Source organism: Rana temporaria, chromosome 7 (genome assembly GCF_905171775.1).
Source record: "Rana temporaria chromosome 7, aRanTem1.1, whole genome shotgun sequence".
NCBI classification, from domain to species: domain Eukaryota; kingdom Metazoa; phylum Chordata; class Amphibia; order Anura; family Ranidae; genus Rana; species Rana temporaria.
In genome coordinates this window covers 99,802,696-99,825,205 of record NC_053495.1, presented here as the reverse complement: position 1 = coordinate 99,825,205, position 22,510 = coordinate 99,802,696, and the positions used below count along the sequence as shown (strand labels likewise).

Sequence of the window (22,510 nt, the reverse complement as noted above, 5' to 3'; positions counted from 1 at the left end):
TTGTAGACGCTATAACTTTTGCGCAAACCAATCGCCTATTGCGATTTTTTTTTAACAAAAATATTAAAAGAATACATATTGGCCTAAAATGAGGACTTTTAAAAAAAAAAATAGATAGATGGATAGATAGATGGATAGATAGATGGATAGATAGATGGATAGATAGATGGATAGATAGATGGATAGATAGATGGATAGATAGATAGATAGATAGATAGATAGATAGATAGATAGATAGATAGATAGATAGAGCAAAAAGTAAAAAATATTGCTTTTTTTTTGTTTATAGCGCAAAAAAAACGGAGAGGTGATCAAATACCACCAAAAGAAAGCTCTATTTGTGGGGGGGAAAAAAGGGTACAAAGTCACACAACTGCGCAATTATCAGCTAAAGCGACGCAGTGCTGTATCGCAAAAAAATGCTCTGGTCAGGAAGGGGGTAAATTCTTCTGGGGCTGAAGTGGTTAATAAGATGTACACTGCCTTAAAAAAATTAAAGGAACACTTTGGAAATGCATCAGATCTCAATGGGGAAACATTTCATGCTAGATATCTACACTGATATGGACTGGGTAATGTGTTGGGAACGAAAGGATGCCACATTATTTGATGGAAATTAAAATTATCAACCTACAGAAGGCTGAATTTAAATACACCCCGAAAATCAAAGTGTTGTGCACTAGGAGGAACTCAGGACCCACTGCACCAGTCTAGGGTCTGACAATGGGTCTAAGGTCTTTAGGGGGGGGGGGGGTTCTTTTTTTACTCTGCTGATGTATACTCTGTACGTTTTTGAGTCTGTTTTTGACAAACCCTGATTGGTGCTGTGCTAGGCACATGACCAAAAAATATAAAAAATTGTTTCAGCAGAGCAATTTTGTCTCGGCCAAAAAGGAGGGGAGTCCCTCGCAGCCGAGGCACTCCTGCAACATCGTTGGATCTAGATGGACCTTGGGTAAGTATTGGAGGGGCTGCTGCACACAGAAGGCTTTTTATCATAATGCATAGAATGCATTAAGATAAAAAAAAAAATCTGACTTTACAACCACTTAAAGCGGGGGGTTCACCCAAAAATCAACTTTCTTCCATTAGATCCAGCATACTGCTGACATCTGCAGTATGCTGTGTTTTTTTTTTTTTTGTATTTATCGTTTTATCAGCCTTTGTTATCCGGCTCCGAGCGGGGATTCCTTCCGGGTATAGGCGTTCCTAAGCCAAGCGGAGTTGATTGACGGGCTGCTAAAGCGCGTCACGCCTTCCGAAAATACTCGAAGTGACACTGAAGTGTTTACGGTGCCTGCGCAGTCAGCTCTACACGGCAGGCGCAGGCGGCGTAAACACACCTGAGTGTGACTTTGGGTATTTTCGGAAGGCGTGACGCGCTTTAGCAGCCCGTCAATCAAATCCGCTTGGCCTAGGAACGCCTATTCCCCACAGAAATCCCTGTTCGGAGCCGGATAACAACGGCTGATAAACGATGAGTACAAAAAAAAAAACAGCATACTGCAGATGTCAGCAGTATGCTGGATCTAATGGCAGAAAGTAGATTTTTGGGTGAACCTCTGCTTTTAAATAGGGGTCTATACTGTTTAAAATCCAGTAATACACGGTCTCGACCTTCTCTGCACATGCTCAGTTGCTTTCTATTCTTAGGCACTGTGCGGAATTTATAGAGGCTGATCTGCTGAAAGCCTAAAGATTTACTGCTGCTCAGGGGCTCCAGGCTTCAGCAACATGGCAGCCTCCACCAAGAAGAAACAGAATCAATGCTTGAGGCAATTTACACCACACACTAATTTTGGTAGGATACTTATTAATGTAAAATGCATGTTCTTTCCCAAAGAGAATTTTTTTTTTTTTTTTACTCAAGTTCTTATGGGTAAAGTTCTGCTTTGAAATATCAAAGCGTGACTTTAAGCTGAAATTCACCCCAACCCCAGTCAGTTCCAAACCGTTCCCACCTTTAAAAAAAAAAAAAAAAAAAACTCCCACCTTCTGTAACTGCTACTCCTTTTGCAATACAGTTGACTGTAGATAATCATTACTACCAATCATTCCAAGGTATAGTCCAAAAGATGACTAAAGGATCTGGTGGTATTGTGATACTGATATATTGTCTTGTTACCATTTTTTTATAATGATAACCTGCTTTTTAACTTTATCACTGACTGATATATAACAGAGTTAAACATTTACATTTCCTGGCTTTTTGATGAATCCTTGCATAATCTATTTGCAGAGAATGAACAGCAAGTTAAGTACCATGCAGGAGAAAATATGTGATGGTCAGTGCCCAATGCCATTATTCACATGCCTTCATGTCAAGCCAGATGTATCAGAGCTAATGTTTGCTGGTAAGGCTATAGGTTTCTTCTGTAAAATAGAATGGCATGTTAGCCTGTATACTTTGTATATTTTTTGTGGTATTTCATAAGTGTGACTCCTCCTATATTCTGACATACAGAATATAGTATGTGAGCCCAATTGATAACTTTAAAGCTTTTTTATTTTTCCTTGTTTTCTTACTAGATGTTCAATATTTGTATTCATAATTGGAGGAAGAAAACATGCTGACAAACATTAGCTGCCAGCAAAAAGTGGTCAGAAAAAAACAGTGCAATCAAAATAATATAAGATTGCAGCGCTAAAAATAAAAACGATACTGAAGGAAAATAAACATTAATGTAAATAATCCATAATGGTGATTGATGAACATATATATACAAAAATACAAGTGTGAGCATGTATGAAAAAGTTCATATATGAAACCAGTCCAGAAGTGATCTGATTTCACCATGTGAATCCACCATAGAAACATGGACTCTTGCCAGAATGATAGGACTCTACTACAGAATCGCTATATATATATATATATATATATATATATATATATATATATATATATATATATATATATATATATATATATATATATAGTAGCAGATGTCGTCCAATCACAGGAACAAACATATGGCAAATTTAATGGCAACTCCGTGGATGTGCAAGGATGTGTTCCCACCATGGGTATGCAATGACAAGGAGCATCCATATAGTGTAAATCCATATTTATTTTAAAAAGGGGGGATTGAGGGTACTCACAATGTCAATGATAGAATAGGCACGTCAAAATCCAAAAGCAGCAGGAAGCATGGAAACAAAGCAGCTTGTGTACATGGCAGGATAGGCAAGGCGGCTGCACGTATGTGTACTCTGCCCTACATGTTTCGTCACAACTGATGTGATGTGTCAACTGATGTCATCGGGGGCATGTATGTGCTATTAGTAGTCATGCAATGTTTGCATCGAGCAGGGGAAGACTGCGGTAATTAGCCAATAACTGCTGAAAGCATGACTCACAGCAGGGTCAAGCCTTGATCTCATAAACGGCAAAAAGAAAAAGGGATGCGTCTCACATCCTGTGTCCTATCCAGCTGGATGAGTAGCCAAACAGCCGCTAGTCTAATCAAAGCCTCAATCTGAGGAAAAAACATATCGTAATTATTAGAGGTGCACCGAAATGGAAATTTCAGAACCGAAACAAAACCGAAATAAAAAAAAATGTCAGGCCGAAACCGAAACCGAAAATGACTTTTTTTTTTTTTTTTTTTATAACACACTCACTGTGCCCCCAATTGCCTGCCTTTTGTTTCTTTTTTTTTTTTTTATTATTACTTTATCACTTTTTTTGTAAGCTTGTCATTTTACTTTTTTTTTTTTTTGTATAATTTTCTTATTTTTAATATTATTTTTCGTATTCTTTAATTACTTATTTTATTCATTGAATTATTATTCAGGTTCCTCCAAACAGATTACTGTAATTTCTTCAGGATTTCCAAGTAACAATGTTGGCTGGCCCTTGTATCATGTTATATGGACTCATAGTGAACATTTGCATCCATTCTTTGCTTTTTAGTTGCTCACTCCTTGCATCATTGTGGACATCTTCCCCTCCTCCTTAAACTGCCAAAGCCATTTAGGCTGTATGCTGAAACTTTTTTTTTACACAATTGGAGGTGACAGGTTCTCTTTATTAACCCTGTCACCTCAGGAGTGGATTGGCATCAGGGACAGGACACAGAAGCCAGGCTAGGCAGCGAGGGGGGGAAGTAGGAGGGGGGACAGAGTCCCGAACATATAGCCAACCGGAGGGAGGAGGAGGGGGGACAGAGTCCAGAAGATAAATCCAGCAGGACGGAGGTATGTGGGGGTGGGGTGGACGGAAGGCTGCTAGAAGGAAAAGCAGCTCACCGTCGCCCGTATGCTGAAACTGTTTCCACACACGCTTCTAGCATACAGCCCCGCCTCCTCCTTGTTGGATATATGCAACAAACTTAGCTTAGAATATATATCCGATGCAGTTTAGATAAAGGACACAAGATGTCGCTAGTGAGCATTGATATGATAGACTGTGTTCTTTATGATATGTTGTGCTTTCTGTATCACAATGATGTACTTGTTGGTTTCTTTTTCCTGCTTGTAATCTGTGTGTGTTCTCACCATGAGGCAGAGAGACATCTTTGTCTGTGTGATGATGTTTCAATAAACAAGCCAGTTCCTGTTACTACAGAATATGTCTGATCTGAATTAGACTCCGCTGCACTTATCCATCATACTCTGCAACAGGTTATGGGCCCAGAGTCCGGATAAAGTCTTATGACCAGGTGCGGCCTAAGCAGAACAAAAGCCTGAACGGAAGACAGCGTGGCTGATGCGGAGATCGACATAAAGAAGCTTTCCAGTGACATCTCCTATAGACAAGTAAGACTGTTTATATATAAAGGAGGGATAAAATGGCCGGAAACTCAGAGCTTAAACTCTCAGTGGCAAAGCTGAATAATGACAATTACCAGCTATGGAAGTTTAAAGTGGAAATGCTGTTATCCAGAGATGACTTGTGGGAGGTTACCACTACAGACAGACAACAGGATAATAATCAGGACTGGGACAAGAAAAACAGACAAGCACGTGCCACAATAAGTTTACTAGTAGAAGATGATCAGCTCATTCATATTCGCAATGAGGACACAGCGAAAGGCATGTGGAATGTACTGAAAAGACTGCATGAAAGACCCAGTTTAAACAACAAGCTGTTTATGCTGCGGAAACTTTACAAAATGAGACTTGGCAAAGAACAGGACATGCAGGAGCATATAAACGCAACGCTGGAAGTGATTGCGCAACTCAGATCAATCGGGGAGAACATGACAGACAGTCACATTGCAGCCATGTTGTTATGCAGTTTACCTGATACATACACTGCATTGATAAATGCACTGGAGACACGAGCCGAAACAGATTTGACGGTAGCATTTGTTAAAACCAGGCTCATAGATGAGTATCAGAGAAGAAAGGAATTAATGCATGACTCCACAGAAACCGACACCAGTACCGCTCTTAAAGCTACAGACGCAAGATTACACAGAAAAGAAACCAGAGTGTGTTTCAGATGCCACAAACAGGGACACATAAAGAAAGACTGTACTATATGGAGAGCAGAGCAAATGAGACAACGTCCCTCTTATGCTAAACAAAAGGTCAAAACCACAATCCATGACCCGAGGGAAGGCAACTGGAATGCCACATTTAAGGCTACAGGCAACAGTAAATGCCAAGACTGGTGCATCGATTCAGGGGCAACCAGTCACATGACGAGTGATAGAAGTTTCTTCACAGAACTTGATCCGAACAACAAAGAAACTATTTACCTTGCAGATGGAAGCAAGATACATGCAGAAGGATGTGGGCACGGAACCCTTGTATGCCCTGATGATACAGGACACAATTTAACCATACCAGTGAAAGATGTACTTTATGTTCCTAATCTAGAAGGAGGACTCTTATCTGTGAAGCGTCTAACAGCCAGAGGACTCACTGTGAAATTCCAAGGTGACAAGTGTTCCATTCTAAACGGCAAACAGACAATAGCAAGTGCCAAGCTGGATGATCATCTATATCATCTCGACACAGTGAAAGAAAAGGTGAGACTATGTACACACAAGCACAATGACTGTATACATAAATGGCACAGACGTCTAGGTCACAGACACCCAGAATGCATACAGGAACTACAGAGGAGGAATCTGACAAGGGATCTGATAATATCCCCTTGTCCAGTCACTGTCAAATGTGAGTGTTGCATCAAATCCAAAGCTACAAGAGCAACACTTCCCAAAGTCAGTCAAAAGAGAGCTTCAAGACCACTTGACTTAGTTCACAGTGACGTGTGTGGTCCCCTAAACCCACCAACATCTGGAGGCAACAGGTACATAGTGACTTTCATAGACGACTATTCAAGATATACAGTAACCTACCTAATGCAACACAAGAGTGAAGTTTTCGACAAATTACTAGACTATGTAACAAAGACAAGTAACAAGTTTCAGAGGAAGCCTCTCATACTCCGGAGCGATAATGGAGGTGAATTCACAGGAGGTAAGATACAAGAATACTTAAAAAGGCATGGAATAGAACATCAAAAGACCGTTCCGTATACACCAGAACAAAATGGAGTAGCTGAAAGAAAGAATAGAACTCTGACCGAAATGATCAGATGTATGCTGACAGATTCTGGACTACCACAAAAATACTGGGGTGAGGCAGTAATGACAGCTACATATTTGCAGAACAGACTTCTTTCCAGAACAGTGGAGAAAACCCCATATGAACTATGGCACAATGAGAAACCAAGTGTAAAACATCTAAGAGTTTTTGGATGCAAAGCATTTGTCTACATACCTGAAGAAAAACGCACCAAGCTCCAAAACAGAGCATTTGAAGGTATCTTCGTTGGATACAGTGACAATGTCAAAGGTTACAGAATCCTAGATCCCAAAACAGCCAAGGTTACCATTAGCAACAGCGTAACTTTTGTTGAAGATTTAAGAGACAATGTAATGACAACAGTAGAAGCAAGAATTCAAGAGAAAACTGACATTGACCAGCCCATCTCTGTAACTTCTGAACAAACAGTTGAAGTGAGTGTAGACTCAACCAGTACTGAAGAGCAGACACAAGAAGGCTCAGACACAAAAATGAGACGGTCAACAAGAGAAAACAAAGGTAAACCACCTATACGTCTCTCATACAAAGCAAGTACTACCAGTATCAACGAACCTGTAAAATGGGAAGACATATCTCAACTTTCAGAACAAGAAGCAACTAAATGGATAAAGGCTGCTGAGGAAGAGATAAAATCCATGCATGACACTAAAACATGGACACTTACAGAACTACCACCCGGAAGGAAAGCCATAGGCTGTAAATGGACTTTTAAAGTGAAATACAATGCAGATGGCACAATTGAACGATACAAAGCAAGGCTAGTAGCCAAAGGCTATTCTCAAAAATATGGAGAGGACTACGATGAGACGTTTGCACCAGTAGTCAAGCACACTACAATATGGACTTTACTGACAGTAGCCGTCACAAGGAAAATGCAAGTGAAACATTTTGATGTGAAAACCGCGTTTCTACATGGCGATTTAACAGAAGAAATCTACATGGAACAGCCGCCAGGATTCGAAGATGAACAAAGGTCAGACCTAGTATGCAAACTTCGCAGGAGCATATATGGCCTAAAGCAAGCCGCCAGAGCGTGGAATATAAAAATAAATGAAGTGCTTACAGATCAAAACTTTCAAAGGAGCAAAGCAGACCCCTGCTTATACACAAAGAAATTGGTAAACAGATGGATCTATTTGCTTATTTATGTGGATGATATTCTGATTTGTTTTGAGCAAGAAGGGGATGAAGCAGAAATACTTGAAAAACAAAATCGGCACTTTGACACCAAGGACCTCGGCAATATAAAGAATTACCTCGGCATCCAGATCGAAAGAGAGGAAGATGGCAGCTTTCTTCTGAATCAAAGACACAAAATACAAGAAATAATTGAAACTTTTGGAATGGAAGACGCCAAACCAGTGAAATCTCCCATGGAAACCAACTACCTAAAGGAGATGAAATGTCAAGATAACCCATTACCAACTAATACTCAATACAGGAAAGCAATAGGGAAATTGCTGTACCTTACCACAGCTACAAGGCCTGACATTGCAGCAACAGTTGGAATCCTATGCAGAAAGGTTTCAATACCAAATCAAAAGGACTGGAATGCTGTAAAGCGAATCATTCGCTATCTTAAAGGGACTTTGCACTACAAGCTCAAGTTACCAGCAAGCGATGAAAGCACCTTAACAGGATATGTGGATGCTGACTGGGCAGGAGACACCAATGACAGAAAATCTACCAGTGGTTACTTATTTTTCCTGTCAGGAGGCGCCATCAGTTGGACTAGTAAGAAGCAACTCACTGTTTCACTGTCATCTACTGAAGCAGAATACATTGCTGCAGCGGAAGCAAGCAAAGAAGTTATATGGCTGAGACAGCTATTAACAGATTTAGGTCAACCACAGTTGGGACCAACAGAAATCTATGAGGACAATCAAGGATGCATTGGACTTGCACATATGGAAGGAGTTAATTCAAGAACCAAGCACATTGATGTGAAGTTTCACTTTCTTAGGGATCTTCAAGAGCAAGGTCTTCTTGAGTTACTTTATTGCCCAACAGAGGAAATGACAGCAGACATCCTTACAAAGCCTCTGACCGCCGAAAGACATTCAAAGCTTACGAAGAAGATAGGTTTAATGGACTAAGCCTCAGTTTGTTGAGAAGGGGTGTTGGATATATGCAACAAACTTAGCTTAGAATATATATCCGATGCAGTTTAGATAAAGGACACAAGATGTCGCTAGTGAGCATTGATATGATAGACTGTGTTCTTTATGATATGTTGTGCTTTCTGTATCACAATGATGTACTTGTTGGTTTCTTTTTCCTGCTTGTAATCTGTGTGTGTTCTCACCATGAGGCAGAGAGACATCTTTGTCTGTGTGATGATGTTTCAATAAACAAGCCAGTTCCTGTTACTACAGAATATGTCTGATCTGAATTAGACTCCGCTGCACTTATCCATCATACTCTGCAACACTCCTAACCCCACGCTATGATAGACAGAGCACATCTCAGCATTAGAACGGCTTTCTGTTTATCATATCGTGGGGTTAGGAGCAGGCGGGGCTGTATGCGAGCAGTGTGTGAAGACAGGTACAGTGTGTTTTACCGCTCTGCAGCCACTAGTCATATCGGCAGTTTTAAAGCTGTTTCGGCATGTGCCCAAAACAGCTGTTTTCGGCCGATATGTTTCGGCACCGATATATCGGTGCATCCCTAGTAATTATTAAAAATGGTAGCCAGAATAAACAAAAAAAAAAGGCTGCATTAATCAATAGCCATGACTGCAAATATATGTAAAGTGATCAATAGGATTAACTTGTAAATGGAATCTGTACAAAAATAATTCAATTGATAGATAATGTGATAATGTTATATATATTCGTGTGTGTGTGTGTATATATGTGTATGTATGTATATGTATATGTATGTATGTATATGTGTGTATATATATATATATATATATATATAATGTGTGTGTGTGTGTGTGTGTGTGTGTATGTATATATATAATGCATATATACAGAAATATAAAAAAACGCATATATAAAAAGAAACTGCTGGAGGAAACAAATGCACTATGTTTGAACCAAGATCTATGCATTTAACAATAAGTTGTCTGACACAAGTGACAAAGAAAAAAAATGGGAAATGAATAAATGATAAATGAAAAGACACAAAACATGAAAATTTAAGCATTAATAAAAATAATTAATATACCAGTCACATGTTCATGCCATAGGGAGTCCCTTGTAATAGGAATAGTGTGTGACAGGTCCTCTCTATGGAGAGATGCGGGGTCAATAAGATGCTGCATCTCTCCTCCAGGCTGGAAAGCATGAGATCGGGAAAAAAATTCACTGATCTCATGCTTTCAGCCGCAATTGCGGCTTTGTTTTTTTTTTTTTTAATCTCTATGCTCTTCGGCGGCGGCCGATAGCACGGGAAGGCCCGGAGAAGCACCGGATGGTGGCGGGAGGAGGGATGTCAGAACAATCAAGCGGCAGAACTTATGGTGCGCACAACCGCCGCCTGTAAAAAAGGATATCTGATGCTTGTAGCTGCAGGCATCATTCAGATATCCCCCACTGAAGTCCAGGCCGTCGTATGACGTCCTACGGTACGGAGGTGGTTAAGCATTATTAAAATCTTTGCTCCTGGAAAAAATGCTGTTTTTTAAAACTTTTTTTTTTTTTGCATCGATACATGTCCACTGGGGCAGGACCCGGGTCCCCAAACACTTTTTTTTTTACAATAACTTGCATATTAACCTTTAAAATTTACTTTCTATCATTCTCTCCCATATACTTTTTTAAAGGGCATTCCGCTGCTTTTTGAATTTGCCACGAACACCCAAAATTGTTTGCTGTTCGCCGAACGGGCGAACAGCCAATGTTTGAGTCGAACTCATGTTCGACTAGAACATAAAGCTCATCCCTACTGGGGGGGGGGGGGGGGGTGTTCGGTTCATCCCTAGCCATGATTTACTTGTATTTTCACAAGTAGACACAAGAACCTACAACTCTAGATACATGTTCGTGCAACACAGTGGTATAGTGGATAGCACTTTCACCTAGCAGCAAAAGGGTCGCTGGTTTGAATCCCGCCTTGTGACACCATCTGCCTGGAGTTTGCATGTTCTCCCTGTGCCTGCGTGGGTTTCCTCCCACAATCGAAAACATGCTGTAAATCGGATCCTGTCAAAATAATGTATTTAGGTTTTGTGCTGCCCTAGGCCTGACTAAACTTCTGCACTTTCTAATTTAAATATGACCCACCCCTTCCTGTCAAGGCCACACCCTGTTTTCAGGGGTTTTTCTCTCACTTCCTGTTTGGCTATTGGGCAGGAAGTGAAGGGAAATCTCCGCAATTATACAGGCATGGTAAAAAATAAACTGACAGGCTATAACCCTCTCTTATTCTATCCAAAATGAAAAAAATGTGTTGATTATAGTTCTTTAAGCACAAATTTCTGATAATTTTATTGAGAGGAAATAAGAAAATATAACCATGCCAATGGTGCAACAGAAACATCGCACTTTGAGGAAGGTTTGTGGTCCAGGATGATGGGACAGTCAAAATTAGAAGCGTCCCCCCACACACACAGTTGCGGAATGCCAGGCGGAAGCAGAGCAGCCGCTTTATGGGGGTTCTAGACTAATTTGCCTAACAGTGTAGTGCAAGCTGGCGGGCCAAATGCCGCTCGCGCATGCACAGTACACAAATAAACCTCCCGCAGGTCTAAACGTACTTGCAGGCGCAGCGGCTGGTTTATAAAAAAGTTACTTTCACTTTCTTTTTAGGCCATATTTGTTACACGGCAGTTGTTACTACACTTCCTCACATCATCCCACATCACCCCCATAATATTGTCACTTCCAGCTTCTTTTAATTTCAATTTGAAGATGCCGTGCGCCATGTCCATAGCAGCCTCCTCCCGTGCGCCTATTGCTTAATGATAAATAGGGAATAGCGCTGCATTACCGGCGCATTCATTTCAGAAATAACGCAAAACAAGGTGCAATCATTTTGTAAATCGGCCCAAAAGTTTATCCAGGGAAAATCTGATTGCTTCTCAGGGGGGCAGGAAGGATTTTTTTTTTCTGCTGTAGCGAATTGGAGCATGCTTTGCTGGGGTTTTTCGCCTTCCTCTAGATCAACTGTGGGTGAAGGATTGTGTGTATGAGATTGAGATTGGTTTTTTTTTTTGGCATTTGCACGTTGGTGATCCTCACCAGTGGTAGAATTGCATGGCTCATACACACAGCACCTACATGTAGGGAAAAAAGTCATCAGTACTGTTGTCTGCTGCAGTATATTGCTTGATTTATCAAAAAGTGAAACTTATAGTTAAAGCAGAACTGAGCTGCAGCAAACATCCAGTTACACATTCTGGCGAACTCAACCTCCAGTTTGCACTACTGCAGCAATGACAGGTCTGCACTCCTCATCACTGCTGCCATCTTCTCCGCTGGTTTTTCTGAACCACGCATCAGCATTTTCCACCCAATGGGTGGGCGGTAATGGTGTATTCCTGCACATGCATGCATCCCAACACTCAACTGAAATCTCCATCCTATAGATTCCTGGAATGTACACTGCACTGTGCATGCACCTCAGATCAGGTACAATTAAAAATTGCTAGTAGACTTGACAGTTGACAAGTAGGGTTGAGCGAACCCGAACTGTAAAGTTCGGGTTTGGTACGGACTTTGGGTTTTTCCCGAACCCGGACCAGAACCCGAATAATTGAAAAAAGTTCGGGTCCGGGATCGGAGTTCAGGAAAAAAAAATGTGCGGAGGTCCCCGCAAATTCAATAACCAGACCCTTTAGGTCTGGTATGGATATTCAGGGGAACCCCGCCATCAATTTAAAACAAAAATTACGTGCGGTTCCCCCTAAATATCCATAACCAGACCCGTTATCCGAGCACGTTGACCTGGCCGGCCGCAGAAAAGAGGGGGGACAGAGTGCGGCCCCCCTCTCCTGAACCGCACCAGGCCACATGCCCTCAACATGGGGAGGATGTCCCGATGTTGATGGGGACAAGGGTCTCATCCCCACAACCCTTGCCCGGTGGTTGTGGGGGTATGCGGGCGGGAGGTTTATCAGAATCTGGAAGACCCCTTTAACAAAGGGGACCCCAAGATCCTGACCCCCCCCCCCCCCCCCCCCGTGTGAAATGGTAATGGTACCTCTACCATTTCACAAAGGAAGTGTAAAGTCTTGTAAAAAAACACACTGACACCAAAGAATAAAGTCCTTTATTAAAAAAAAAAAACATCCAGCGGTGAGAAATCCACTCGTTCCCGGCTTCCTGCGTTGTCCTGATCCTGCGACGGCTGCGGGTAATCTCCCGCGATGAGAAGATCCTGCGTCTGGTGATCTCCGCTCCGGCGATGAGAACATCCATTCATCCAGCGCAGCAGCATCCCGGACCTCCTCTCACTGCTGGGAATGAGCGGCTGAAGCTGTGACATTTCTTATATAGAGGAGGCAGAGCCACCCGTCACGTGACCCCGCCCCCTCTGACGTACCCTCTGCTACGTCACTGGGTAAGCGCGAGAAGAGGAAAGGACAACGCAGGAAGCCGGGAACGAGTGGATTTCTCACCGCTGGATGTTTTTTTTTTTTTTTTAATAAAGGACTTTATATGAATGAATGAATGAAAACTTATATAGCGCGGCACATGCGAACTTAATCGCCTCTGGGCGCTTGTTGTTCCTGTCTCCTTTGGTATCAAAAGAGATGCGTTTTGATCTTTCTCCTGAATGCTAAGTGGTTCTCCTCCAACCGAATGCTGGTTGGTAAAGCGTTCCATAGTCTGGGACCTTGGACCGCGAATCTCCTTTCTCCTTTGGATTTGTAGTTGGCTTTCGGTATCTGAAGAAGATTTTGATTGGTGGATCGCAAAACGCGGTTGGGATTATGAGCTTTTATTTTTTCGCATAGATAATGGGGAGCATTCCCATGGATACATCTATGCGTTAGACAGAGTGCTTTAAAAGCAATTCTGTCTTTTACTGGCAACCAATGAAGGGATCTCAGTGAAGGTGAGATTGATTCCCAGGGTTTTTTCCCAGTCACAAGTCTGGCGGCCGTATTTTGAACGACTTGCAGACGAGCGATTTGGTATTTTGGGAGTCCGAGGTAAAGGGCATTTGCATAGTCCAGTCTGGAGTTTACAATTGCTCCCACCACGGCCGCTATGTCTTCTTTGGGAATAAAAGGAGTAAGTCTGCGTAGTAGGCGCAGCAGATGGTGAGATCCGCTGACTACTGACCCTATTTGTGCATCCATTGTCATGTAGGCGTCGAAGATGACCCTGAGACTTTTGACTTTGGCGCTAGGGGTGATGTTTTTGCCCAGAATGGGCAGGGGAGTCCAAGTTGTTGCAGGTTGTTTCATACGCTTGGCGTGAAACAGGAGAAGTTCTGTTTTCGCTCCGTTGAGTTTAAGATAACTCTTTGTCATCCAGTTCTCTATCAAAGAGAGGCATGTCTCTAGATTGAGGTGGTGATCCTTTTTATTGCAAATGCGGAAATACAGTTGCGTGTCGTCTGCATATGAGTGGTAGAGCAGTTTTTGGCTGCTGATGATTTCAAAAAGCGGTCGAAGATAGATGTTGAATAACACCGGCGATAGAGGCGATCCTTGAGGGACTCCGCACGATAATGTGCGTTTCTCAGAGGTGAAAGGTCCTAACTTCACTGTTTGCGATCGGTTGTCCAAAAAAGAGGAGAACCAAGATAAATCGCCTTCTGCGACTTTGGCTACTTCAGCTAGCCGGGTCAAAAGTAACTTGTGGTCTACAGTGTCGAAGGCTGCGCTTAGGTCCAACAGAACCAGGAGACAAGATTCTCCTTCGTCTGCGGCCTCGAGAGCGTCGTCCCATATTTTGACCAATGCTGTTTCCGTCCCGTGTCCAGGACGGAAGCCCGATTGAAAAGGATCAAGTAGGTTGTGGGTATCTAGATGCTGTTGCAGCTGTTGTACCACTACTTTTTCCATTACATTTGAGAGAACGTTTAGGCCTGTTATGGGACGGCAGTGAATTGGGTCCTTAGGGTCTAGGGTGGGTTTCTTTAAGATAGGTCGGATTATGCCCTCTTTCAACTGGGAAGGCACTATACCTTCCTTGAATGATTGGTTAATAAGCTGCGTGATAGGAGGTGCCAAGATGTCAGCGCATTCCTTCAGCAGTTTAGTGGGGATGATATCATTTGGCGCTGTGCCGTTACGCAAAGTACCAATGATATTCTTTGTGGCATGGATAGAGATGGGTTCCAGCTTAAACTTACCTAATTGTGGTGAATTACTGCAGGTATTGTATGGATAATTACGGTTGGGGGGGGGTGTTATTTTGCTGAATGCTTTCCCGGATTCCCTCGATTTTATTAATGAAGTAATCCGACAATTCATTGCAAAATTCTTGGGTATCCGAATTGGGGTTTTCAAGACATTCTGGATTCATGGTCTGAGTGACCAGCTTGAAGAGTTCGCGTGGGCGATTTAGGGCGTTGATAGCCTCAGAAAAATAGTTTTTCTTGGCTTTGAAGATTTCTTTGTGGTATTTTCTTGTTGTTGCTTTGTAGATGGTGAGGTTCTCATCTGAAGAGCTTCTTTTCCAGGCGGCTTCCGCCCTTCTGCGCTCTTGCTTCAGTAATGCCAGTTGGTTGTTGAACCAGCTGGAGGTATTTTTTCGGATGCAGGTTTTACGTTTCGGCGCTATTAAGTCGGCTGACTGTAATAGGGCTGTGTTTATGGCATCCAGTGTTTCTTCAGCCGTTTGATGCGGCTGAATTGTTTTTATTTTTTTCCTTAATGTGGTTTTGAAGAGTTCCTAATGGAGCTTCTTCTGACATCTAGTCCAGTGTGTTGTCACTAGATTTGATGTTTTAGTTGAGGGGGGGAATTCGGAAATAATGAATTTGATTGCATGGTGATCTGTCCACGGCAACGGTTCATTTTCCAAAATTTTTATTTCCAGATCTTGCCTGAAAATAAGGTCAAGTGTGTGACCTGAAGCATGTGTGGACCCACATACTAGTTGTAGCCCTAATCCTTCCAGGTGGTCAATACAGGCGTCGGCCACGGGGTCTTGTGGTGAGTTGGCCCAGAGATTAAAGTCCCCGAGCAGCAAAAGATGTTTGCCGTTGAGGGTGTAAGTGGAGATGAAGTCTGTAAATGATAGTAAAAGCTGCGATTTTGGCCCGGGTGGCCTATAGCAGAGTAGAATACGGACGGTCTCCTGGGAGTTTGTTTGTAGTTGCAGGGTAAGGGTTTCCATGAATGGAAGAGGGTTTTGAAGGACCGGTTTAGTGATTGCAAGATGAGTCTTATGGATCACCGCCAGGCCTCCTCCTCTTTGCCCTATTCTATTTTCCGTTATAATACGATAGTTTTCTGGCACCAATTCTCCTAGAATGGTGTTACAGTCGGCTGTAAGCCAGCTCTCTGTAATAAAGAGGCAGTCTAGATCGTGTTGTAGAATGAAATCATGGATTTCTAGTCGGTGTTTTACTGCAGATCTTGTGTTGATCAGAGCACGTGAAGTGTGCTTAGGCTGGGGTAAACGGCTGAGATTTTTGCTAGTCGATCGCTGATCGATTCTCAAAAGTCGCTCAGTTCTTAGGGCTTTTTTGGTGATGGCTGGTAGTATTGCGGCAAATCGCCTCAGATTCCCAATGGTTTCTGCAGAATATTGCAGATTAGCCATGGTCGTATAACACCAGGGGGGGGGGGGGGGAGTATTATCAAGGATTAACTAATCCTCGATCCTGACTTGGTCCAGAGGAAGGCAAAAAAAACCCTGGCCGTGCTACGCCAATATGCTACGATAGGGGGAAAAAATTCCTTCCTGACCCCTTGTGAGGCGATCGGGCGAACCCTGGATCAAGTTTAATAGTATTGAGAAAGGGGAGAGTGGAGTTGGGTGTCAGTGTGTTTTTTTACAAGACTTTACACTTCCTTCGTGAAATGGTGTACCCCATTACCATTTCACACAGGGGGGGGGTCAGGATCTGGGGGTCCCCTTTGTTAAAGGGGTCTTCCAGATTCTGATAAACCTCCCGCCCGCATACCCCCACAACCACCGGGCAAGGGTTGTGGGGATGAGACCCTTGTCCCCATCAACATGGGGACATCCTCCCCATGTTGAGGGCATGTGGCCTGGTGCGGTTCAGGAGAGGGGGGGCCGCACTCTGTCCCCCCCTCTTTTCTGCGGCCGGCCAGGTCAACGTGCTCGGATGAAGGGTCTGGTTATGGATATTTAGTGGGAACCGCACGTCATTTTTGTTTTAAATTGACGGCGGGGTTCCCCTGAATATCCATACCAGATTATGAATTTGCGGGGACCTCCGCACATTTTTTTTTTTCTAACAGTCCGTGTCCCATTGACTACAATGGGGTTCAGGGTTCGGGTTCCCGAACCCAAACTTTTTTTTTAAAGTTCGGGTTCGGACCCGAACCCGAACATCCAGGTGTCCGCTCAACTCTATTGACAAGCAGATTTGTATTACATTTTTTTGGCAGAAGAGGCATATGTTTCTTCTGCCAAAAGAAAACTCTACTAGCATTTTTTGAAAATTGTAGTTCTCCTTTAATAGCTTGTTACAATTTTGTCTGCGTATTTAAGCCAGAAATGTTTCTTTTGAGATTTTAACCTAACGAATGTCTGGTGCATGTCTCCCTTTTGCATTTGTTGTGTTTTCCCTGTTAGGGCTGTTTTGTCAGTTTTGTGTTGACTTGTTCTTCATCTGTTGTATGTTTTTTGTCTATTTAAGTACTCCTGTTTAGCCTGTATTGTCAATTACTGCTTGGGGTTGGATCTTCTGTTTGTGTATTCTGATATGATCCTGTTTGATATGTGTAATTTTTTTGCTTCTGATATGTTTACTTTATAGCATAGATATAAATTGATTACAAATGTCCTGGGGTGGTAATCAAACACCCTGCAATAAACAATAGTTTACAATAGTAAATTGGAATAAAAAAATATAGAAAAATTGAGTTTATAGGCACATATAAAATTTAACAAAATGTTTAATAGTTCACATAGTATCATATAAAATGCACAAGATACATGTAAGATAAGGATACAAAAATATAAAAGAGGAAAGGCTGAAATGTTTTTTTCCCAGAAAAATAATACAATATCGACTTGCTGCAGGGTTATATAAGAAAACTAGGGCCCACGCTGAATAAATGATATTTCCTGTGGTGTTTTCAAATGGTTCCTCGAGGGGTTAAAAAAGGCCTAACATATTTTGCAACCGAAATGTCGCTTCTTCAGGAGATCCTAAATTTCAAGAGAACATACTTCAATTAGAATATGATATAGGACATATGTTGCAGAACAATAATACATATTAGTATCTATATACATTTTATGTATGTGAACTCACCAATCAATTGGTGCAAGTGAAAAGCATTGGAAGTTGCCCACGCTCTACAAACGCAGCAGCCAAAAAGACACACTCGCACCCCCCTCCCGTTGAGAGGTGGAACGCCGGTACCTAACGCCATACTAAGGAGGCACGCCTAACACAGCGTAATATGAATATTGGGGTGCACCAGGTAACTATAGATAACAAATTTAGAATTATATGGTAAGTTGCTGTACTGGGGGTATTAATGGACATGAATGTATATAAATTTACAAGACACATGTCCTTACTCACATTAATGACAATAAGATAACTCAAAGCAGCTTAAAGAGGTGGGTGCAGATTCTTGGGTGTACCAGGAATCGCTCTGTGATGGAAAAAGCAATTCAATTAAGTGCTAGGTGCTGGGCTACCATACAATCTTTGAATTCCACACATATAGACATGTATATATCCCACAGATATATTACAAAGTACCTTGATTACACCTAGGATTGCCAACGGAATGTCTAAGCACCTTAACCACTACAGACCATGCTGGAATGGTTGAAAGAAAATTGCAATAAAGCAGTCTAAGTGGAATCGCTCTGTAGAGGGAACATATCAATGTATAAATTACCAGCTGATCACTGGAAATCCATATATCTTGGTGTAACTAATCTAAATTAAATGTATCTTAATAAGACATAGGATTACCCGCAGATTATAGAAGCATCTTCACCATTGCAGACAATGCTGGGATGATTAGGAAGCCTTCAATGTAACCAATCTATTAACAAAATATGGGCATAGTAATGGGCTTGTGATAATTGGGGTATCAAAAAACTGCGCCCGACTGATAACCCACTACTGCGCCAGATGGAAAGAAGTTGAAGCGCCTAGCTGCTGCTTAAATAAATAGTATGTGAAATAAGGGAATATATTTTGTACATAAAGTGTCACTATAAAACCACAGCGCTATGAGAATAAATTAATATTCAAATCTAAATATGCAAACACAAGTGTACAATGTGATATCACAATGTTAAGTAAATAACTTATAAACTTGTAAACATGCAAAGTAAGTGAAAAAAAGTGAGAAAAAGTTCGTGACGCTACAGAATACGTAACGTATTCAAAAAAGAAAATTCATGTGACTTCAAGAGTAGTTGATCCACTTTCCAGGACTTCCACCACACCTCAGTGTTCAGTGCTCCAATCCCCCTCACAGTGGACACTCACCACAATCAAATGCCTCCCACTCTCGTGTTTGGCTAACGAGCTTGTAATAAGAGTATCTCCAGGGTATCACCAATATACATCCAAATGTTAATTCCGAGAAGTTTCCAAAGTGATAATGCAAAACAAGAAAAAAAATGCACAATAGTGTAAAAACGTAAGACCAGTTTATTAAAACACTCAAATGAACCTTCAAAAGTTGCACTCACAAATCAGAATCACAAAAACAGCTTTGTGTGATAGCAGATCACTGCACACTTCAAACTCCTTAACTGTAGATAATAGTGGTCACGGCGGACCCTCGATTAACCGAATGATCTCACCGCAATCCTTGGCACAGTACACCACCTCAAATGATAGCTCCTTCACTCGATAACACAAAAACAGCTGAAAGATGGCTGCAAACACTCCTAGATGTAACTTGGAACTTCTTTTCTCTCTTTCCTTTTAAACATGGATTAGGCCACGCCCCGACATGTTTCGACTTCCTGTCTTATTCATGGGTATGGCCAAATCCCCACTTCCCTCTTTTATATATACCTGGGGTTATATAGCAGCGAATCAGAGCAGAGAGTGACGAAACGCCATCCTCTGCTTGTGTGTATCGCTCTATCTGGCAGCGAATACGTCACCAGGTCACGTGCAATGGCGCGTCCAATAGGGTGAAAGCATCGCCGTATCTATGGGCGGGAGCTGTGTATGACGTCTCACTCGTCAGTCCAGCAGCACTGAGCGCAGCCAATCATGCTGCGTATCTCTTGTGACACGTTGCCTTGCCGGAAATGACGAGTGAGTGTTGTCTATCGTCAAGGTGCCGCGTTGTCCTAGCAACGGGGGACGCGACCAGCTGGTCACATGCACGTCGCAGCCAATAAACAATTGATCGCAGCAAAAGCCCAGACGGAAGTGCAATGTACATATGGCACATTGACATATCACACAGCGGTTTACTGATTGTTAAAGAAGGACCATACTAGCAGATCAGTATTAAAATTATTAATTTTTTTTTGTGTGAGTGTAACAGTAATTTTTCAAAAACTAGGAGAATTTAATCATAAATCAGGGGACGGTCTCTCGAGAGTCCCCATGACCACCAATCCCCAGTTATTACACACTAAATAAAAAATATAAAATACAATCAATATTTAAAATCAAATATAAAATTAGCACTATAACTTCGATCTGATATACAAATACCACTACTAGCATTATCTTTAATGAACCAATCTAGACTAAATTAATTCATCAAACACAATGTATACATATACTCACTATTATAAGAGTATTGGGCATCATGCATATGTATAAGTACACACACTAACTGCATACAGATTAAAAATACTACTTAATTTGATCAAGGAATGAATGGTTAATGGTGACTATTGATCACAAATGATCCAATAATTTATGGGTGGAACATTTCTGACATCACAATAGTAAGACCAATTAAATAAACATTTAAATAAACATACAAATGTATGAAAATATAAACTAGATGTCTGACCACATACTGACAATTGCAGAGACAAGGGTTTAACTGGTATCACCCATGCTACTTAGCTAATAGTCCTGCATACCAGTAATCTGGTACAGTCCAGATACGAACTATACGACACATTGTATATTGAGGTCAGTGTTCACCTATAGCATATATCAATAACACAGTTATATAATAAGAACAAAAAAGGAAAAGAAAAAATTGGAGAAATTAAATCTGTCAAGAGTTGTTAATAAAACAATTGAGGTCAACCTCTATGTTTAAACCCCTAGGCTGAAGACATCTAAGCAGGTATATCCACTGGGTTTCGCGTTGTGAGAGGTCCCTAATCCTATTTGAACCCCTCCACCCGAAATATACCACATCAATACCACAGAATTGAATCAAAGATGGATCCTGCTTGTGTCTTTTCTTAAAATGCATTGAGACGCTATGATATTCAAAGCCCTTTTTAATGTTCGCCAAGTGTTCAGCGATTCGCACCCTAAGCAATCTCTTTGTCCTCCCCACATAAAGTAGACCACATGGACACCATAATAGATACACCACGTAAGAGGAGTTACATGTGCTAAATTCTTTGATCTCAAAAGGACTACCATCGCTTCCTCTTACTTGACATATCCCCCTGTTGTGTATTTTGACTGTTCGACAACATATACATCTTCCACAGGGAAAAAAACCTTTCAAGTCAATTTTAATGGAGGGAGTTGGGGGGTCCAGAATTTTCCGGACAACTTTATCTCCGAAATTTGGTGCCTTTCGGTAGATAAACCGAGGATGATCCGGTATTATAGTACCCAAATGTGTGTCTCTGGCTAGGATGTGCCAGTGTTTACGAAAAATCGTTTCAACATCCTTGTATTGGGAATGAAAGCCTGTTAAAAAACCCCATTGATGCTGGCTGTTAGACTCAACAGATGCCCTCTTCCTCAAACATTGTTCCCTCGGTACTTCTGCTACATCTCTTATGATGTTATTCAATTTCGCTTCATTGTACCCCTTCTGTACAAATCTCTGTTTCAACATAGTTGCTTGTTCTAAATAGTCTGATTCCTCAGTACAGTTTCTCCTTACTCTTAGGAACTGTCCTTTCGGGATATTGCTTATCCACGCCGGATGATGTCCACTCCGGATCGACAAGTAGCTGTTACGATCGGTTGTTTTGAAATGTACTTTCGTCTTCAATTTCCCATTTAGATGTTCAATATTGACATCAAGAAAATCTACTGAATTCATACTAATATTATATTCAAGCTTGATGTTGTTCTTGTTATTGTTGAGATCTGTCAGGAACAATCTGAGATCCACCTCCGATCCCTCCCAAATTAGTAAGAGATCGTCGATGAATCTGCGATAGAAGATGAGCTGTTGTCTCTGATTGCAGAAGATATATCTATCCTCCCACTCCGCCATAAACAGGTTGGCGAGGCTGGGGGCAAACTTAGCCCCCATAGCCACGCCAACCTGTTGCGAGAAGAAAAAGCCATTGAACCAAAAATAGTTGTGCGCCATGCAGAACTCCAGAGCTTGGCCCAAAAATTTCTTTTGGACATGAGGGATGTCATCCCTCCTACTCAGTGCCCAATTTAATGCCAGCGCAGCGTCCTCATGCTGGATTATAGTATAAAGGGACGCTACGTCCGCTGTTACCAATATGATGTTGGACCCAGGGTTGATATTTAATAACTCTAAAGATGTTAATAAATCCGTTGTATCTTTCAGGAACGCCCTAGTATTACGAACACTCGGCTGGAGAAACTTATCTAAGTACTCTCCCAACCTAGCAGTCACAGATCCAATCCCATTTACAATGGGTCGGGCTGGTGGGACTGTTGGATGTTTATGAATCTTAGGTAACGTGTATATCACTGGAGTCCTACATACAGTGGG

The 22,510-nt window shown here is 41.7% G+C and overlaps 1 protein-coding gene across 3 annotated transcripts in view; it reads left to right on the top strand.

Moving 5' to 3' along the window:
* PLA2G4A (phospholipase A2 group IVA) overlaps positions 1-22,510 on the top strand; it is a 227,098-nt gene that overhangs the window by 124,629 nt on the left and 79,959 nt on the right. For all 3 annotated transcript variants that reach the window (XM_040359755.1, XM_040359754.1, XM_040359753.1), the window contains one exon: positions 2,240-2,354. In XM_040359755.1, coding sequence (XP_040215689.1) covers positions 2,240-2,354 — 115 coding nt within the window. The remainder of the gene's footprint in view (positions 1-2,239; positions 2,355-22,510) is intronic.